Here is a 21082-nt window from a genome sequence, read left to right on the forward strand (position 1 = left end):
GACGCCATCTAAAAGCAAGAAAACACAGCTGACGTATGCTAGACAGTTGAACTTGAATCTTCTTTCAGCCTGATATATTTATATAAATCTGGCAGAAACACCTTCTAAATTGTTGAAGCAAAACAGACATCATCATCAGGTGCAGGATGCGGTCACACCTATGGACATTTGTGTGAGTCACACTCTCACTTCAACATGACACGATGAAAAGACACACAGCGAGGAAGCGAGAGCGAGCCTTTCTTCCTTTGTTCCCCGTGAAATTCAACACCTCGGCTTACGATTCAATCAACAATTGGACTTGATAATGAAGTCAGGTCGAAAATAGCAACAATGGCCAGAAATGAATGGAACACTAATTAATACGATGGAAGCACTAGATCAGGGGTGCTCACAATTTTTCTGCAGGCGAGCTACTTTTCAATTGATCAAGTCGTGGGGATCTACCTCATTCATATATAATTTATATTTACTTATTTATGAAATATGTTTTTGTTAATAAGTTAAAGGTGTTTAATGATAATGCAAGCATGTTTAACACATATAGTTAATATTGTTAATAAATTAAAGGTGTTTAATGATAATGCAATCATGTTTAACACATAGTTAATATTGTTAATAAATTAAAGGTGTTTAATGATAATACAAGAATTTTTAATACATATAGTTAATATTGTTAATAAATTAAAGGTGTTTAATGATAATGCAAGTATGTTTAATACATATAGTTAATATTGTTAACAGGTTAAAGCTGTTTAATGATAATACAAGCATGTTTAACACATATAGTTAATATTGTTAATAAGTTAAAGGTGTTTAAAGATAATGCAAGCATGTTTAACACATATACCGTATTTTCCGCACTATAAGGCGCACCTAAAAACCACAAATTTTCTCAAAAGCTGACAGTGCGCCTTATAACCCGGTGCGCTTTATATATGGATAAATATTAAGATTCATTTTCATAAAGTTTCCGTCTCGTAACTACGGTAAACAGCCGCCATCTTTTTTCCCGGTAGAACAGGAAGCGCTTCTTCTTCTACGCAAGCAACCGCCAAGGTAAGCACCCGCCCCCATAGAACAGGAAGCGCTTCTTCTTCTACTGTAAGCAACCACCCGCCCGCGTAGAAGAAGAAAAAGCGCGCGGATATTACCGTACTTCATTTCCTTTGTGTGTTTACATCTGTAAAGACCACAAAATGGCTCCGACTAAACGACAGGGATCCGGTTCATGAAAAGACGCAATCTCTCCATCCGCACACGGATTACTATTTCACAGCAACTGATATTCCTGTGAACCGCACTGTGGATACAACGGGAGCACGTACGGTGAATATTCGCACCACAGGGAATGAGAAGTCATCCTTCACTGTGGTTCTAGCTTGCCATGCTAATGGCCAGAAACTTCCACCCATGGTGATATTCAAAAGGAAGACCTTGCCAAAAGAGACCTTTCCAGCCGGCGTCATCATAAAAGCTAACTCGAAGGGATGGATGAAGAAAAGATGAGCGAGTGGTTAAGGTAAGTTTAAGTTTACGCGAAGAGGCCGGGTGGCTTTTTTCACGCAGCTTCGTCCATGTTGATATACGATTCCATTTGCGCCCACATCACGCTGGTTTTAATATATTATTAAAGTTTGACTGACCTATTTGACTGTTTTTTTGACATTCCTTTAGCGCAGTTAGATGCGGCTTACAACACGGGGCGGCTTATAGGTGGACAAAGTTTTGAAATATGCCGTTCATTGAAGGCGCGGCTTATAACCCAGGGCGCCTTATGGTGCGGAAAATACGGTAGTTAATATTGTTAACAAGTTAAGGTGTTTAAAGATAATACAAGCATGTTTAACACATATAGATTCCTTTCTTTCATGAAGACAAGAATATAAGTTGGTGTATTACCTGATTCTGATGACTTTTGCATTGATTAGAATCAGACAGTAGTGCTGAAAACGTCCGCATTTTCGAATGGAGGAGAAAAAAGTCCTCCTTTCTGTCCAATACCACATGAAAGTGGTTGGTTTTTGGCATCTTATTTGTCCAGCTTCCGTACTCCTTTGTATACACTTTACAAGAAATACATTGTCGGCGAACTCCGTAGCTTGCTAGCTTGTGCACGCCAGCTTTCTGAGACTCGTTTTGTTAGCGCAACTGTGCAGTCGGTCTTTGGAGTTTTGACGACAGGTACGGAGTCTGTTGAAATAAAGTGTTTCTCGCCTTCCAGTCGGTAATTTTAATGAGCTGGCAGCAGCCAGCGTCATCTCAGAAGACCCTCGGGTGCCGTGAATGTCAATCAAGTGACGAAAGTGACGTCATAGTGAAGATTTATGATCGCTCATTTTTAGGACTATTTTTTTAATGCCTGGCTGGTGATCGACTGACACACCCTCCGAGATCGACCGGTAGCTCGCGATCGACCTAATGAGCACCCCTGCACTAGATGATCAAATCCTATTCAATTGTGCCAGTTTTCAATCAATCAATCAATCAATGTTTATTTATATAGCCCTAAATCACAAGTGTCTCAAAGGGCTGCACAAGCCACAACGACATCCTCGGTACAGAGCCCACATAAGGGCAAGGAACTTTTGTTTTGTAGAAACTGCTGTGTTCTATATTTAAAAATATGCCAAAGTTTTGGCAATACATGAGATCTTTGAATCATATATTTTAGCCCATTTCTAGTCTAGAGCTGAAAAAAGTTGAGAAAAAACACTAAATTGTTCTTGGAAGAGGTACATTTCCAGAAAAAACTAAGAGGTCCTGTATCTCCTCTATGATTATTCTTAGTTTTATGGATGTTGTCTTTTCAACTAATCATATCTGACAAACAGAACTTTTAAAATCCAAATTGATGATTGGGCTTCGGCTGGTAGACGGCTGCGTTGACCCTGGATCTCAGGAAACAGAGTGGACCGACACCAGCAGATGACATGGCACCCCAAACCATCACTGATGGTGGAAACTTTACACTAGACTTCAGGCAACGTGCATCCTGTGCCTCTCCTGTCTTCCTCCAGACTCTGGGACCTCGATTTCCAAAGGAAATGCAAAATTTGCATGGTTGGGTGATGGTTTGGGGTGCCATGTCATCTGCTGGTGTCGGTCCACTCTGTTTCCTGAGATCCAGGGTCAACGCAGCCGTCTACCAGCAAGTTTTAGAGCACTTCATGCTTCCTGCTGCTCACCTGCTCTATGGAGATGGAGATTTCAAGTTCCAACAGGACTTGGCGCCTGCACACAGCGCAAAATCTACCCGTGCCTGGTTTACGGACCATGGTATTTCTGTTCTAAATTGGCCCGCCAACTCCCCTGACCTTAGCCCCATAGAAAATCTGTGGGGTATTGTGAAAAGGAAGATGCAGAATGCCAGACCCAAAAACGCAGAAGAGTTGAAGGCCACTATCAGAGCAACCTGGGCTCTCATAACACCTGAGCAGTGCCACAAACTCATCGACTCCATGCCACGCCGCATTAACGCAGTAATTGAGGCAAAAGGAGCTCCAACCAAGTATTGAGTATTGTACATGCTCATATTTTTCATTTTCATACTTTTCAGTTGGCCAACATTTCTAAAAATCCCTTTTTTGTATTAGCCTTAAGTAATATTCTAATTTTGTGACACACGGAATTTTGGATTTTCATTTGTTGCCACTTGAAATCATCAAAATTAAATGAAATAAACATTTGAATGCATCAGTCTGTGTGCAATGAATAAATATAATGTACAAGTTACACCTTTTGAATGCAATTACTGAAATAAATCAAGTTTTTCAAAATATTCTAATTTACTGGCTTTTACCTGTATATACTCTATTAGCCACAACACAACCAGGCTTATATTTAATATGCCACAAATTAATCCCGCATAATAAACACCTCCCCCCTCCCGTCCATACAACCCGCCAATAGAACTCAAACACCTGCACAACACACTCAATCCCACAGCCCAAAGTACCGTTCACCTCCCCAAAGTTCATACAGCACATATCTTTCCCCAAAGTCCCCAAAGTTACGTACGTGACATGCACATAGCGGCACGCATGTACGGGCAAGCGATCAAATGTTTGGAAGCCACAGCTGAATGCGTACTCACTGTACCGCGTCTGCGCATCCAACTCAAAGTCCTCCTGGTCAGAGTCTCTGTTGTCCCAGTTCTCCACAGGCCTATGGTAAAGCTTGACTGTCATCTTCCGGGAATGTAAACAATGAAACACCGGCCGTGTTTGTGTTGCTGCAGTCGGCCGCAATACACCGCTTCCCACCTACAGCTTTCTTCTTTGCTGTCTCCATTGAACAAATTGCAAAAAATTCACCAACACAGATGTCCAGAATACTGTGGAATTTTGCGATGAAAACAGACGACTTAATAGCTGGCCACCATGCTGTCCCAAAATGTCCTCCACAATCCGTGACGTCACGCGCTGACGTCATCATACCGAGACGTTTTCAGCAGGATATTTCGCGCGAAATTTAAAATTGCACTTTAGTAAGCTAACCCGGCCGTATTGGCATGTGTTGCAATGTTAAGATTTCATCATTGATATATCAACTATCAGACTGCGTGGTCGGTAGTAGTGGCTTTCAGTAGGCCTTTAAAACACTTCATTATTGATGCGTTCTGCTTTATGATAAAATAATCGTGTATATGAATCACAGGCTGTGTGTAATGTGAAGAACCGCCGTCTGGTTTAGCTTTCAAGCCGCTGTGACCACGAATGCTTTGCCGCCGCCACCACCAATTGCATCAAGTTGTGGTCTATTGATTGTCAATTGTGTGCAAAAAGCAAAATCAATTGGAAGTGGAAGTGGCGTTCAAGCGAAAGGGAACCACTTTTTCGTTGTTACACTGGGTTTAGAACACATGGTTACACACAGGAAACATGCTAACATACAGAGGAGAAATGTGTGAGACAAATATCAGGGTTCTATACTGCCCATTCCGATCAGCCATGAGTGACATCAACACTTCCTTGTGGTCTACATAACATGTAATGGTGGTTCTTTGCTCAAAATGTTTTACACATCATCTTCAAGCCGCTTTCTGACCGTCTCTTCAGGATGCGCCCGTTTGTGAGAGGTCTTATTTACGTGCCTCCACTTCGACAGCGCCTTCTCCCCGCCATCTTTGTTGTAGTTTTTAGCGCTTCCATAGCGAGTCTACTGACTGTTTAAGTTCAAACTGTATGCTACTTTGTATTGGAAATGGCAACAGCGGAGGATGCATGTGCATGTACGAGCCAGTCTGCCCCACAACAAGAGACTGGCGAAAAAGAAGCAGCTTGTTGACTACAACGTCGGGCGAGCACAGAATACTTTAGGTAAAGTACCATAAATGGATAATCTGCCGACATCACCCGGAAGCATGAAGGAAGGTAAGATTGTTTTATAAATATCTCTGCAATGCCATCACCGTTTTATTTAACATTTTCGGGACTTATTCAGATCCCAAATACACAACAGTAGGTACCAATAGGTCAAACAAAGTTGGTTTTGCCTCATGTAACTGTTGTTCAACACATGTTTAAGCTTTTATACAAAAGACAGCTAATTGTGTGAATGCTTTGGAGCACTTCTTCTTCTTCTCCAGATGTTGGCGCGCTCTACCTTCCACATATTTCACCCGATTCAAACCATTCCAACTTCAAACTGTTCAGCCTATTCGGGAATCACGGGCTTTCCCTTGACAAATTGCAAAAATTCCCAGATTTCCTAGAATTCCAAGTTTTCCGGGACATTGTTCCCTTTCAAAATGAATTGGCCATTTTTCAAAACCATTCCACCTTCAACACATTCCACTATCCTGAAAATTCAAACTACCCTTTTTCCAAGTTCCAAAAAAGTCCAGGATTTTCCAGAATTCCTGGTTTTCCAAAGCTCTATTCCCACCCTTTTTTCTGGCGACTACTCCTCCCACATTTTTCAACCCACTGCAACCCTTCCACCGTCAAAACAATCTTCTTAATCAAGAAAAAAACTAAACTTTAATTTAGTACATGGAAACGTAGTCAATAGCTATGTGCACATGGACGCAATTAATCGGATTAAAAGCCTAATCGAAATTAAAGCTGCAAGCAGCGATGGACGGGACCGACTTTGACGGCACATAAAATCCAAACCGGAGCAGTAATTAAAACTTTTTGGTCAACTTTTAATCAGAAGGGTTCAATCTCTCTCCTGTGCTAGTTTGAAGCCGACACGACAAACACGCTCAGAGGAGATAATGTTTGAAAAAAGGTGACCGGTTTTTACAAAACTTTTGTTTTGAAGGGGGAATTCCCGGTTTTCTCGAAATTCCAGGAATTCCGTAATACATATAATACATATAATAATATAATTCAGTCCGGATTTAGGGCCGGCCACAGCACTGAGTCCGCCCTCTTGAAGGTGTTAAACGACCTTCTCCTCATCACTGACTCTGGGAAATGTGCTGCACTGGTTCTCCTGGACCTCAGTGCAGAGTTCGATACTATAGACCATACTGATCTCCTGGACCGCCTCCAACATGGGGTCGGCATCACTAACACAGCCCTGTCCTGGTTTACGTCCTACCTCAACAACAGAACCTTCTCTGTGAACATAGCAAACCATTCCTCCCGCTGTGCCAACCTCACATGTGGGGTCCCTCAGGGCTCAATACTGGGTCCCATCCTGTTCTCCATCTACATGCTCCCCCTCAGCCAAGTCATTCATCGCCGTAAAATGTCCTTTCACTGCTACGCTGACGATACTCAAATCTATCTTCCACTGAAGACAGACGATCCCTCTGGGCTGGACCTTTTGAAAGACTGCTTGCGGGACATAAAGGAGTGGATGTCACAAAGCTTCCTGCAGCTCAATGACACCAAGAGTGAAATTCTTCTGTTTGGCAACTCCACCTCGGTCAGTCAGGTCAGAAAGAACTTGGGAAGTTTGGCCACTCTTGGAAAAACCCCATGTCAAAAACCTTGGGGTCATATTCGACCCAGACCTCAAGTTTGACAAGCAAGTGAAATCTGTGGTGAAATCCTGTGTTTTCCAACTACGCACCATAGCCAAGATCAAGTCTTTCCTCTCCCCCAGTGACCTACGGAGGGTCGTGTTGATGCTCATCTTTTCTAGACTGGACTATTGCAATGCCCTCTATGCTGGGGTCACCGACAAGACCATCAATAGCATGCAGCTAGTACAAAATGCAGCCGCCAGGCTGGTGACAGGCGCAAAAATTAGAGAACACATTTCTCCCATCCTCTCCTCCCTGTAGAGTGAAATTTAAGATCGTCACGTATGTCTTCAAAGCGCTCAATGGTCTCGCCCCAGCTTACATTAAAGATCTCCAGGACCAACCCACCAGCTCCAGACTTGGTCGTTGCCTTAGATCGGACAACCAGATGACCCTGAAGATCCCACGGTCAAACCTAGTGACAAAGGGAGACCGTGCTTTATCAGTGATGGCACCTAGTCTATGGAATAAGCTCCCCCTGAATATTAAGTCCTCCACCACTCTGGACTCTTTTAGAGCACAGCTTAAAACTCACCTTTTTACCGCAGATGACTTTTGATTTATGTGTTCATTGTGAGTCTTAAATGTTTAGTTTAGATTCTTTTGTGTGTCTCAGTCTCTGTTTCTGTTTTTTTCTGCGCCCCAGTCTGATGTAACAGTTGGTTGGGGGGGTGCATAATAAATGAAAACAACATAACATAACATAACATAAATACCATTTTGTCAATTCAACATGTTACTACTTCAACATTTCTCGACTGATTAGAAAAATTCCAACACCAACCATTTCAACTCATACAGACCATTGAAGTTTTTTGAGCATTTTCAAAAAAAAATCCAGATTTTCCCGAAGTTCCCTAATACCATTTTCTTCTTCAACATTTCTCACCCAATTTAAACAATTCCAACACCAACCAATTAGGCTCATTCGTGCTCCTAATCATTTCCCCCAAAATCCCGCTTTTCCCCAAATTTCCAGGAAGTTCCTATTAAAATGAATGGGACATTTTTCCAATTTGCACAATTCCCACATTTTTCTACCTATTCAAACCATTCCAACATCAACACATTCCACTTGTCCTGGACATTCGAACAAACACTTTCCCAAGTTCCAAACTAAATTCCGGTTTTCCTGGAAATTCAAACTCTTCAACATTCAAACCATTCCAACTATTCTTACATTCATACTACATTCTGTCAGCATTTCACCTCAACTTCAGCATTGGAGCGTTTACATGCAAGTCCTTCAGGAATTGCCTCATCTAGTTGTATATTGAAATAGTTGATCTGCATTATATACACTATAGATGACAGCCCATACAAATGATATTAGCAGTTTCTTGATACAGTAGTCCATACTTGCCAACCCTCCCGGATTTTCCGGGAGACTCCCGAAATTCAGCGCCTCTCCCGAAAACCTCCCGGGACAAATTTTCTCCTGAAAATCTCCCGGAATTCAGGCGGAGCTGGAGGTCACGCCCCCTCCAGCTCTGTGCGGACCTGAGTGACGTGTTGACAGCCTGTTCACACGTCCGCTTTCCCACAATATAATCAGTTAATGATCGAGGGCGAGTTCTTGGTTTCTTATGTGGGTTTATTGTTAGGCAGTTTCATTAACGTCCTCCAAGCGCGGTAACAACACACAACAACAGCAGTCAAGTTTCCGTCTACCGTAAAGCAGTTCGTCTGCCGTAAACAGCAATGTTGTGACACTTTTAAACAGGACAATACTGCCATCTACTGTACATGCATATGTGACCCACCCATAATGTCACATTTTTGTGTTGATTTATTTATTTCATTTTGTGGTTTGAATTCGTTTTTGGAGCTGTCATTCCACATTTATCAGTATTCACATTGGTCAGTAGGGGGCAGTAGGGCGTTTCTTCCCAATTGAATGCTATCACCTGCAGACCGGAAGTGTCTTGTCATGTAACACAGTCTGTGAACAATTGAAACGTCCTGTGTGCTTTTTCCTCCTGTATAACAGGTTAGTTTTGGTGAATCAACTCACTGAATAATATCCATGTGATCTTTATAAGTTTAAGTACACATTCTGATGGTGGAGCCTAACTCTAAAGTGTTTGTGAGTTGTAGTTTGTATTTGTGAATTAATCCAGTGCACAGCTGCAGTAATCAATACAAAAAGGCGACGTGAGTGCGCAATGTTTATATAGGAACTTCTGATCCTAATTCAGACTCCCAAATTAGAGCTCCCGTTTTCTTATTGATTTTATAATGTATATTTGTATAATGTGTGTGTTCTGAAATAGTGACAGAGAATAGAACAAGGATGGACAATTCAACCCTTAACTCAACAATGAGTGTTATGTGTGTGTATATGTGTAAGTAAATGAACACTGAAATTCAAGTATTTATTTTATTTATTTATATATATATATATAAATATATATATATAGCTAGAATTCACTGAAAGTCAAGTATTTCTTATATATATATCTTAACCACGCCCCCGACCACGCCCCACAACCGACCACGCCCCCCACCCCCACCCCCCACCTCCCGAAATCAGAGGTCTCAAGGTTGGCAAGTATGCAGTAGTCCTGGCTAAAGATGGTAATAATGTCTGCATTGAAGTAGGGCTGCAACAACTAATCGATTAAATCAATTAAAATCGATTATAAAAATAGTTGGCGATTAATTTAGTCATCGGTTCGTTGGAACAGAGGCTTTTTTTTTTTACAAACCTTTATTTATAAACTGCAACATTTACAAACAGCTGAGAAACAATAATCAAAATAAGCACAAAAACAGTACAAAACAGCGGTGAGGCTACGTTTAATGAGGTGGAGGTAAGCTAGCCAATGATGTGTCATGTGTAGCTCACGTGACGACGCCGTCTCCTTTGCTGGAAACGTTCGAAAAATGGCGCAGGAAAACAGTACTGATAGTTCAGCGGAAAAACATCTTGAGGTTATTGCTTCAATGGAGAAAAGTGTACGACCTAAGTCGTCAAAAGTGTGGGAACACTTCACTTTAAAGACTTCAAAGAAGAGCGTTTTCTGCAAAATGGCACGGAAGTACAACATTGCTTCAGGAGCACCTGAAAAGGAAACATGTTGGAGCCATGGATGAAGGGAAGAACTCACAGTATGTAACTTTTTAAGTCCATAGTGGCAACAGGCATTCATGAGTTCAGCTTTTTTTGTGAGTAACGTTAACGTTATGCATTTGTTGCAACGCCGGGCTGATAATGTGTCTCCGGCACATTTGACTCCGTTTTGAGAGAGAAAACGCACGGTTACCAATTTGGAAATAAACGTAATGGACAGAAATATCTCAGGTTGGTTTCATAATGGATCAATGCAGCCGGGTCCGATAAAGCTATATAAATCTATTTAGATTTGAGTGACGCTTTAGTATAACTAAACGTTATGAAGGTGCTGGAATATTTCATGCTATTATTCAGAGGCAGCCTAAAATCAAATCAAATCAAATCAACTTTATTTATAAAGCACATTTAAAATTTACCACAGAATCCTTTATTACTCATAACAGAAACGTGTACAATATCTGATCCAGTTCTGATCTGATAAATTACATTTTTGTGTTATTATTGCTGTATGCTGCACCCCCAATGTCTAGAACATGGTGCCAGTCAACGTTCCCTCTAAGGTGCGCGCCTGTGCAATTGCGCACTGCTCAAGCGTCCTCTGCGCACGGCAAATCTATGCCACGCACTAAATCAAATAAAAAAATAAGCGCATAACAATTTTCGACACACGGACACGACAGAGAAAACAGTTTCCGTCATCATTGTTCAAATACTGTAACGTCTGTCGAGACGCTTTGAGGACATGAATTCCATCCATCACTTTGCAGAGCAAAACTCTTTATTGTCGGCCATAAACACATCACCAAAACATTTGCAAAACTGGTCATTTCAAACCAGACCAAAAGCAACTTTGTTATATCAACAGCAGCCGCTCGCTCTTTCTCACTTGCGCCAACACATGCACATATGGCACTTAGCCAGTGATGCGTTTACAGCCACACAAAAAGTCGGACAACTCCAACACCACACATAGAGTGTAATTCCAGGTCGTTACACGTGCCGAAGTTGGTAGAGTGGCCGTGCCAGCAATCGGAGGGTTGCTGGTTACTGGGGTTCAATCCCCACCTTCTACCATCCTAGTCACGTACGTTGTGTCCTTGGGCAAGACACTTCACCCCTTGCTCCTGATGGCTGCTGGTTAGCGCCTTGCATGGCAGCTCCCGCCATCAGTGTGTGAATGTGTGTGTGAATGTGGAAATAGTGTCAAAGCGCTTTGAGTACCTTGAAGGTAGAAAAGCGCTATACAAGTATAACCCATTTATCATTATCATTTATTTACACTATGATTTACCAATCAAATGTGTGCTTATTCTAGTGTCATTTATTAGGAATCTTAATTGATAAATATATCATGAAATGCTGTTAGTATATTAAATAAATACTAATAAAAATTTATTTTTTACAAACAGGAAGTTGCAGTAATGTACACATGACATGATCCCCTGCTTACATCTCATTGTGCTACATGTGAATGTTTTAATGGGAACTAAATGCAATGTCTGAAAGGGGTACAAATGATTTCCAAAGCAGGACCTCCACCCAGACAAACAACACAAGTACACAGTTCATGAAAAACAATATTTGTTGTTATTGTCATTGTAAGTGGGCCTAAACACTTATATTAGAAATGCAAATGACTGCTGTCATTTGATTATAATAATAAGAGAATGTTGTCTGTCTATCTGTGTTGGCCCTGCGATGAGGTGGGGATTTGTCCAGGGTGTACACCGCCTTCCGCCCGAATGCAGCTGGGATAGGCTCCAGTGTGCACGTCTGATGTTGCTCACATGGGCTCCACTGAATGCTCAGGGACTTTTTGCCTTTGCTCACACACATGAACAATTGGAGGGAACATTGGTGCCAGTATGCTGGGGTTTTTCAATAAAATACTGGAAAGGATAGAAATGTAGTTTGTCTCTTTTATCCGATTATTAATCGATTGATCGAAGTAATAATCGGTTATCAAATGAATCGTTAGTTGCAGCCCTACATTGAAGGTGAACATGCAGAAGAATGAGGTTCCAAGGATTGTTTGCAGCATAATCGCGACATGTAAGGGACAAGCGGTAGAAAATGGATGGATGGATGTATGAGGAGTAGTTGTGAGACCCCAGCATGTATGTAAGGGAAAAGCGGTAGAAAATGGATGGATGTATGAGTAATAGTTGTGAGACCCCAGCATGCATGTAAGGGACAAGCGGTAGGAAATGGATGTATGAGTAGTAGTTGTGAGACCCCAGCATGCATGTAAGGGACAAGCGGTAGGAAATGGATGTATGAGTAGTAGTTGCCAGACCCCAGCATGCATGTAAGGGACAAGCGGTAGGAAATGGATGTATGAGTAGTAGTTGTGAGACCCCAGCATGCATGTAAGGGACAAGCGGTAGAAAATGGATGTATGAGCAGTAGTTGTGAGACCCCAGCATGCATGGAAGGGACAAGCGGTAGGAAATGGATGGATGTATGAGTAGTAGTTGTGAGACCCCAGCATGCATGGAAGGGACAAGCGGTAGGAAATGGATGTATGAGTAGTAGTTGTGAGACCCCAGCCATGCATGTAAGGGACAAGCGGTAGGAAATGGATGTATGAGTAGTAGTTGTGAGACCCCAGCATGCATGTAAGGGACAAACGGTAGGAAAATGGATGGATGGATGAGTAGTAGTTGTGAGACCCCAGCATGCATGTAAGGGACAAGCGGTAGGAAATGGATGAGTTGTGAGACATGTTGCAGGGTTGCTATGCTAAGTAGCCCCGATTATCTCTGCTGATAGGCGGCTTAGCGGGATGGAGCCATACGTGAGCGACACAAACACACATTGAAGGCAACTTAAATGAAGGCAACGTAAAGGTTGACATTGAAGGCAATGTAAAGGTTGACATTGTAATAATAAAGCTGACTAATGTTGGAGGGAAATGGTCAGACCTGTTGCGTCCTCTCCGCCGGCTTCATCATCACCGCTGCCCGAAAGCTGTTATCCACATAGGACGCCATTGTTCGCCAGACGTCGCCAGGAAGTGTATTTGCAATAAATTCCCCTGAAAGAAGAACTTAGTTGAAGTCCAAAAGGCGTCAAGTTGTGTAAGAAAGGCCGTTTAGGAGGCTGCTAAGTCCGAAGTGTGCCAGGCAGCCATTCTTGTGTCTAGCGACCAGGAGACCTTCCGAGTAGCGCGGGGAGAAAAGTCCACTAAGCAGACGACAATAACATGATGGTCGCTTCTCCAAGAGCTGGATGGACTCACGGATAAAACATGCTGCGCTTTTTTACCGTCAACGGCCCCGGGAAGTGCAGCTATATACGCCGCCACTGCGCTCTGTTGTGTGCCACCATGGTGACTGGGAGCAGGCGTCAGGGCGGAAGCTGACAACATCCAGCACTTCCGGTGCATCTTTTCAAAATAAAAACACTTTCATCATATTAATAACATAAATACATGAATTGTAAACCGGTTAAAAAAATATTAAAGTTTATTGACATGTGTTTCAGAGTCATTTCCTGTTTGAACGTTCTTGTAATTCGGAGCTTTGACTCCAATGTCGTCACACTCATGGGCGAGTCCAAAAAGGGGAGGGCCGTTCAGGGCCGCTGGAAAACGTAGGAAAAGATACTTCAGCGCCACCTAGCGTAGTGGTTCTTAACCAGAGGTGGGTAGAGTAGCCAGAAATTGTACTCAAGTAAGAGTACTGTTACTTTAGAGATTTATTACTCAAGTAAAAGTAAGGAGTAGTCACCCAAATATTTACTTGAGTAAAAGTAAAAAGTATGTTGTGAAAAAACTACTCAAGTACTGAGTAACTGATGAGTAACATACACACTCATATCATATATATATATATATATATATAAATATATATATATATATATATATATATATATATATATATATATATATATATATATATATATATATATATGTATATATATATATATATATATATATATATATATATATATATATATATATATATATATATATATATATATATATATATACTGTATATATATATATATATATATATATATATATATATATATAGCAAACACATTTGGGACCTCAAAGACAATAATGTTGTAGACAATAATGTTGAATATTCAATAACATGGCAAATTCTTGCATCCAGCACACCTTACAATAGTGGTAATAAAAGATGCAACCTATGCTTGAAAGAGAAATTGTTTATTATTTACCGTCCAGACCTGTCATCCCTCAACAAGCGCAGCGAAATTGTAACAACATGCCGCCATAGACGGAAACACCTCCTAGGTAGCACATGAGCCAATCACCACGCCCCTACGCCAGCCTGTACCCACCCACTCTGTGCCCTATACAAACCATGGTATGCGAATGCTCCCATTAAAATCTCCTGATGATTGAGGGTACCCCCCCTCATGAAACAGGCCTGTAGAGATGAAATAGTCTTGTGATTTTTTTCCCACACATACATATATATATATATATATATATATATATATATATATATATATATATATATATATAGATACATATACATTGATATATACAGTATATCATTTATATGTATTTATTTTGCTGTTTTTGTTTACATGTTAAAGGTGTTTTAATGAATATACATGCATGTTTAACACATATAGATTCCTTTCTTTCATGAAGACAAGAATATAAGTTGGTGTATTACCTGATTCTGATGACTTGCGTTGATTGTAATCAGACAGTAGTGATGATAACGTCCACGTTTTCAAATGGAGGAGAAGAAAAGTTCCTCCTTCCTGTCTAATACCACATGAAAGTTTCCAGCTTCCATATTCGTTTTTATACACTTTACAAGAAATATATTGGCGTCAAACTCCGTAGCTTGCTAGCTTGTTTGCGCTGGCTTTCGGAGACTCTTGTTTTGAAAGCGCAGGCGCGATGGAGCGGCACTTTTATTGTGAAGACAGGAACGTCCTCATGTGCGGTCAGTCTTTAGGCTTTTGACAGGATGTACGGTTGAAATAAAAAAGTATCTTTTTTCCTTCACACTTTTGATTAATTGATTGGAACTTGTATTATTAGATTGCACAGTACAGTACATATTCCGTACAATTGACCACTAAATGGTAACACCCCAATAAGTTTTTCAACTTGTTTAAGTCAGGTCATGTGACCGCCTGGCTCTGTTTGATTGGTCCAACGTCACCAGTGACTGCATCTGATTGGTGGAACGAAGTAAAACGTCACCAGTAAGGCAGGCACTTTGAAGGTCTGTCTGACAGACCAAAACAAACAAAGCGTGCATTAACAGATCGATAAAAATTAGTAGCGAGTAGCAAGCTGAATGTAGATAAAAGTAGCGGAGTAAAAGTAGCGTTCCTTCTCTATAAATATACTTAAGTAAAAGTAAAAGTATGTTGCATTAAAACTACTCTTAGAAGTACAATTTATCCCAAAACTTACTCAAGTAGATGTAACGGAGTAAATGTAGCGCCTTACTACCCACCTCTGTTCTTAACCTTGTTGGAGGTACCGAACCCCAGCAGTTTCATACGCGCATTCACCGAACCCTTCTTTAGTGAAAAATAAAATGTTGGGTTTTTTTTTTCAAATTCAGGACAAAGTTATATGTTTTTGGTAACACTTTAGTATGGTGGACATTACAGATGCGCGGTTTGCGGGCACAACCGCGGAGTCCGCGGATTATCCGCGGATCGGGCGGATGAAATTAAAAAAAATTAGATTTTATCCGCGGGTCGGGTCGGGTCGGGTGGTTGAAATAAAAAACAATTTGATTTGAAATAGATTCAGGCGGGTGGCAGTTAAACCAATTGGGAAATATATATACATAGTTAAATGTTGTTACCCACATACGAAAAACGAGCAGGCACCTGCAGCATATGCCACAACAGAAGAAAAAAAAAGAAAAAGAGATGGACACTTTTACGGAGCGGAGAAGGGACGCCTCGCCGGGGTCCGGGACCGAGGCCCCTTCCCCCGAGAGGGCCCCACCGGGAGCCGTAGCTGAGGCGATCCGCGAGAAGGGCCCGACGCATGTCCAGGGTCACCACCGCGCCCACCGCGCCGACACCCCGCCTCGACCGCCTTCGCCGCGGCCGGCGTCACGCGCAGCAGGTAAGCAGCTTACCTGCCCGCCACCCCCGTGGCCGGGGGCTCGTAACAGGGGTCACTCCGCGCGCTCCACCCGCGCAGCTTACCTGCCCGCGCAGCTTACCTGCCCGCCACCCCTGTTGCCGGGGGCGCGTAACAGGGGTCACTCCGCGTGCAGTGCGCTCACGAAAGGGGTGGGGCTCACCCTGGTTGATATAGACAGCAGCTAGGACGGTGGCCACGGAAGTCGGAACCCGCTAAGGAGTGTGTAACAACCCACCTGCCGAATCAACTAGCCCTGAAAATGGATGGCGCTGGAGCGTCGGGCCCATATACCCGGCCGTCGCCGGCAGCGAGACGCGCTTGGAGGTGCGCTCAGCGCGGCTCCCATATGATTGCGCACTGGTGTGCGTCTGGGTCGTGACAGCGTGGCACGCGAATGTCTGTGCTGCATTGGATCAGTCTCCTTTCTTTAACAGGCAAAAGCTTTATAACCTCACTAATGCCTTGCATCGTCTATATTAGATATATAACAACGGGCGGGTGCGGGCGGATGGCGGGCGGATGCGGTTCTGATCAAATGTTGGATCGGGTGGATTGCGGATGGTTGACGACTTTCTGATGCGGTTGCGGATGAAATAATTGCCTATCCGCGCATCTCTAGTGGACATATTCTAAAAGTGCAACCTTGAGTCAAATCTATAAAATGTGTCATTAAGGAAATGAGATTGCATACTTGCCAACCCTCCCGAATTTTCCGGGAGACTCCCGAAATTCAGCGCCTCTCCCGAAAACCTCCCGGGACAAATATTCTCCCGAAAATCTCCCGATTTTCAGCCGGGGCTGGAGGCCACGCCCCCTCCAGCTCCATGCGGACCTGAGTGAGGACAGCCTTTTTTCACGACGGGAGGACAACAGGGTGACAATAAATAAATCATCCAGACGAGAGATAAATTGTATTATTATGTTTATCTTACCTAAAAATAAATATATTTATTAATTTAAATTAAAAAAACTTAATAAATTTTTACTATATTTTGCTAAAAACATCAAAATTAATTGTATTTTTATTTGTATTTTTTCTGACTCCTTATTACATCCAGCCATAGAATTATACATTAAAATAAACATATTTGAAATAATTAATTTAATTTTAAACAATCATAATAATTCATTTAAAATGACCATATTTAATTATTAAAATAATTGCTTGTTTATCAACAACTTTAGCATTTTATTCATTACATTTTGAAGCTCTCAGAAGCCAAGTTATGTTATATTCCTTAATATTTATTTATGCAAGTTTGAAGTATCAATTATCTAAACACAGTTTTGTTTGCATATTTTCAGGATATATACACATATATATATATATATATATATATATATATATATATATATATATATATATATATATATATATATATATATGTATATATATATATATATGTATATATATATATATATATATATATATATATATATATATATATATATATATATATATATATATATATATATATATATGTATATATATATATATATATGTATATATATATATATATATATATATATATATATATATATATATATATATATATATATATATATATATATATATGAAATACTTGACTTGGTGAATTCTAGTTGTCAATATACTCCTCCCCTCTTAACCACGCCCCCAACCACGCCCTGCCCCACCCCCGACCACGCCCCCACCCCCCACCTCCCGAAATCGGAGGTCTCAAGGTTGACAAGTATGTGTAAATGTGAGTTCAGATGAGTTTTTTTGGCAAAGCCTTAACATCAATTCTTCAATACAAATACCTCAATGTGTCCAAACTTTTTCCCCTGAGGGCCGCACACTGAAAAGTGAAAGCATTTGATAATGATATATTTTCATCATTTTCATTTTCAAAAACCAATACAATATATTTGTTATGAACTGGTCAAGGGGGGGTGACCCCAGGATGCAGAGACGGGAGGCAAGTTTGAAATACAAAAAGGAATAAATGTAATAAGTCCAAAAAGTGTAACAAAAAGCGATGGGGCAGAAGTGCACACCATGAATACTAACAAAACAGGTTTGAGTTGTTAATATTTTTATTAGTTTAGTAGTCAGGTTAGATCTCTTTTGATAGCCCGTTTTGGACCCCCTGCCCTTCTGTTTTCAGAAATCCTGCATCTGTGTCCAGAGTCCTAGTTGGGTCGTGACATTGTGTTAATAATATGCTTAATTTTCTTCTTTCTTAATAAATATATTTATTTTCCTTTTGACATTAAAAATTATGTACCGCATGAAATTGCATATATTTTAAAATTCAATATTATCAAAATCAAAATATTATATTAAATTATTTAATTATATTAAATCATAATATTATATGTATTCCAAAAATATATTTTGTTAATATAAAGATAAATACTGTTCTTAAATATCTGCTCGACTTATGATTGCAAAACTAATTAAAGCTGCAAGCAGCGATGGGCGGGACTGATTTTGACGGCACATAAAATCCAAACCGGAGCAGTAATTAAAACTCTTTGGTCAACTTTTAATCAGAAGGGTTCAATCTCTCTCCTGTGCTAGTTTGAGGCCGACACGACAAACGCGCTCAGAGGAGATAATGTTTGAAAAAAGGTGACCGGTTTTTACAAATTTTTTGTTTTGAAGGGGGAATTGCAAACTTCTTGTAGATTTGTGCTGGGGGTTGTCAATATAAGAAATGTAGGTCTAAGTAAGACCTACATAGAGGTTTTTGTTTCATGTCTCTACGACATTCCTACTGGAAGTTACAGGCAGTTTTGTCTGTGTTTTATTCCTAAGGGTCGCTAGAGAGCAATTTTGAGTTTTGGGGTTTGCTTTTTTTATTAGATCGCAATTTTCGCCAGTCCTGATGTGTGTGTCCAATTTGGTGAGTTTTGAAGCATGGATCTCAGTCATTAAAGCTTTAAAACTAAGTAATTTATCTTTTTTTTTTACTCCTTTACTTGTTTTATACATTTTTGCTTTCAACGCTTAATCCATATTTGATTACGTTCAGATCCGTCCGGTGACATGAAGTTTCAATTATTTGATGTATTATGCCCTTTGTTGTCAAAGCCCTCCTTATTTGATGATGATTAATGGGAAAAAAAATAAAATAAAATAAAATAAAAAAGCAATTTTAATAGGAAAAACACAAAATATGCAAACATTTCCCCCAAAAATTTTCAAAGTGGGATATTTTGATGTGAAGTAATTGGAGCCTTAAATAGAAAAAAAAAATCTTTATATTACATTTGGTTGATTATTTATTTTTGAGCAATCAATCAATCAATCAATCAATCAATGTTTATTTATATAGCCCTAAATCACAAGTGTCTCAAAGGGCTGCACAAGCCACAACGACATCCTCGGTACAGAGCCCACATAAGGGCAAAGAAAAACTCACCCCAGTGGGACGTCGATGTGAATGACTATGAGAAACCTTGGAGAGGACCGCATATGTGGGTAACCCCCCCCTATAGCCCCCCACTCATAAAAGTGTTAAACATAAGTCATGCATCAAAACATTTGATCTTTACTTTCAATTCTTGAATATCTATCTCAACTTCAGATCGATCCATTGATTGTACGTTTTTATCATTTTTTGAGCCATGACAGTTTTAAAGTACAAAACTCTGTGTTATTAATGTCAATATTGCAATATTTTCTCACTGCATTGCTCATTTTTGGTCTTTTAGTCAGCTTTTCTTTCTTTTTTTGTTTTAGTATTTTCAATTAAATATTTTAGTATGTCGCAGGCATAATATTAATATTGTGGATTAAATATTTTAGTATGTCGCAGGCATAATATTAATATTGTGGATTAAATATTTTAGTATGTCGCAGGCATAATATTAATATTGTGGATTGTTTACATCCAAACTCATTTCAGGGTCACATGCTCACCATAAGGCCACCGTGCGGCCCTTAGGGTTGTACAGTATACCGGTACTAGTATAGTATCGCGGTACTAATGAATCATATTCGGTACTATACTCTGTTTGGAAAGTACCAGTTCACAATTTATTATTATTTATTTCAACAGGCGTGACGGCGCGTCGTCACGTCGTGGCATTGCTGGGTTTATGAGCAGAGGAGCATGTTGGGCAGCGCACACACACAGAGTACTTACAAGCAGACACATTGTGTAGACAGAAAAGGGAGAACGGACGCATTTTGGCTTAAAAAGTAAAGATAAAGGTGAAGTTATAACACTGAAACACCCTCAGGAAGAGGTGCTTTAAGACATGGCTAGCTAGCTAGCAGCTAACATCCATCCACAGTGTTTTAGCTACTTCTAAATCACTAATCCTCGCCTCCATGGCGACAAAGAAGGTGAGCTTCTAACACACAGGATTTTTTATATTCAGTAACTCAGTAACTGCGTTATTTTACGTTATTTTTTTTATGTAGTATCGGCTAAAAACAGAAGATCTGAGTGTGTTTTATTGGAGAGTTGCAGTGTCGTCCTTCTGATTCTTCCTCTGTCACAATGGGGACAAGAGAAGAGGCGCTGTGTGTGTGTGTGTGGGGGGGGGGGGGGGGGGGGGCGTGTCTGTGTTTACTAACAAGACATCATAGTGCAGCTGAAGCCGAGTTTCTTAACATGGAGATATTCTAGACTGACCATACGTCCTCTTTTCACCGGACATGTACTCTTTTGCGGGGCTGTCCGGGCGGAGTTTCTTAAATACCTCAAATGTCCGGCATTTTGAGTTACGGTTGCGTGTATTTTCAATGCACGTCCAGGGTTAAAAAGGGGTTAAAAACAAAACAAATTGTGCGCACGCAGCAGCATTGGTGAGGGAGGGGCAGAGACAGAGAGAGCGAGGGAGTGGATTGATTGATTGAGACTTTTATTAGTAGATTGCACAGTACAGTACATATTCCGTACAATTGACCACTAAATGGTAACACCCCAATATGTTTTTTAAC

At 40.6% G+C, this 21082-nt stretch overlaps 1 protein-coding gene across 8 annotated transcripts in view; it reads right to left on the reverse strand.

Moving 5' to 3' along the window:
* Nucleotides 1–13383, reverse strand: part of rapgef2b (Rap guanine nucleotide exchange factor 2b) — a 473745-nt gene extending 460362 nt beyond the window's left edge. For all 8 annotated transcript variants that reach the window (XR_009816924.1, XM_061976533.1, XM_061976532.1 and 5 more), the window contains exon 1: nucleotides 12983–13383. Coding sequence is in view for 7 of the 8 variants with exons in the window: in XM_061976533.1 (XP_061832517.1) it covers nucleotides 12983–13051 (69 nt within the window). In the remaining variant the exon portion in view is untranslated. The remainder of the gene's footprint in view (nucleotides 1–12982) is intronic.
* Between the last annotated feature and the right edge of the window lie 7699 nt (nucleotides 13384–21082).

The sequence above is a fragment of the Nerophis lumbriciformis genome, linkage group LG16, assembly GCF_033978685.3.
Source record: "Nerophis lumbriciformis linkage group LG16, RoL_Nlum_v2.1, whole genome shotgun sequence".
NCBI classification, from domain to species: domain Eukaryota; kingdom Metazoa; phylum Chordata; class Actinopteri; order Syngnathiformes; family Syngnathidae; genus Nerophis; species Nerophis lumbriciformis.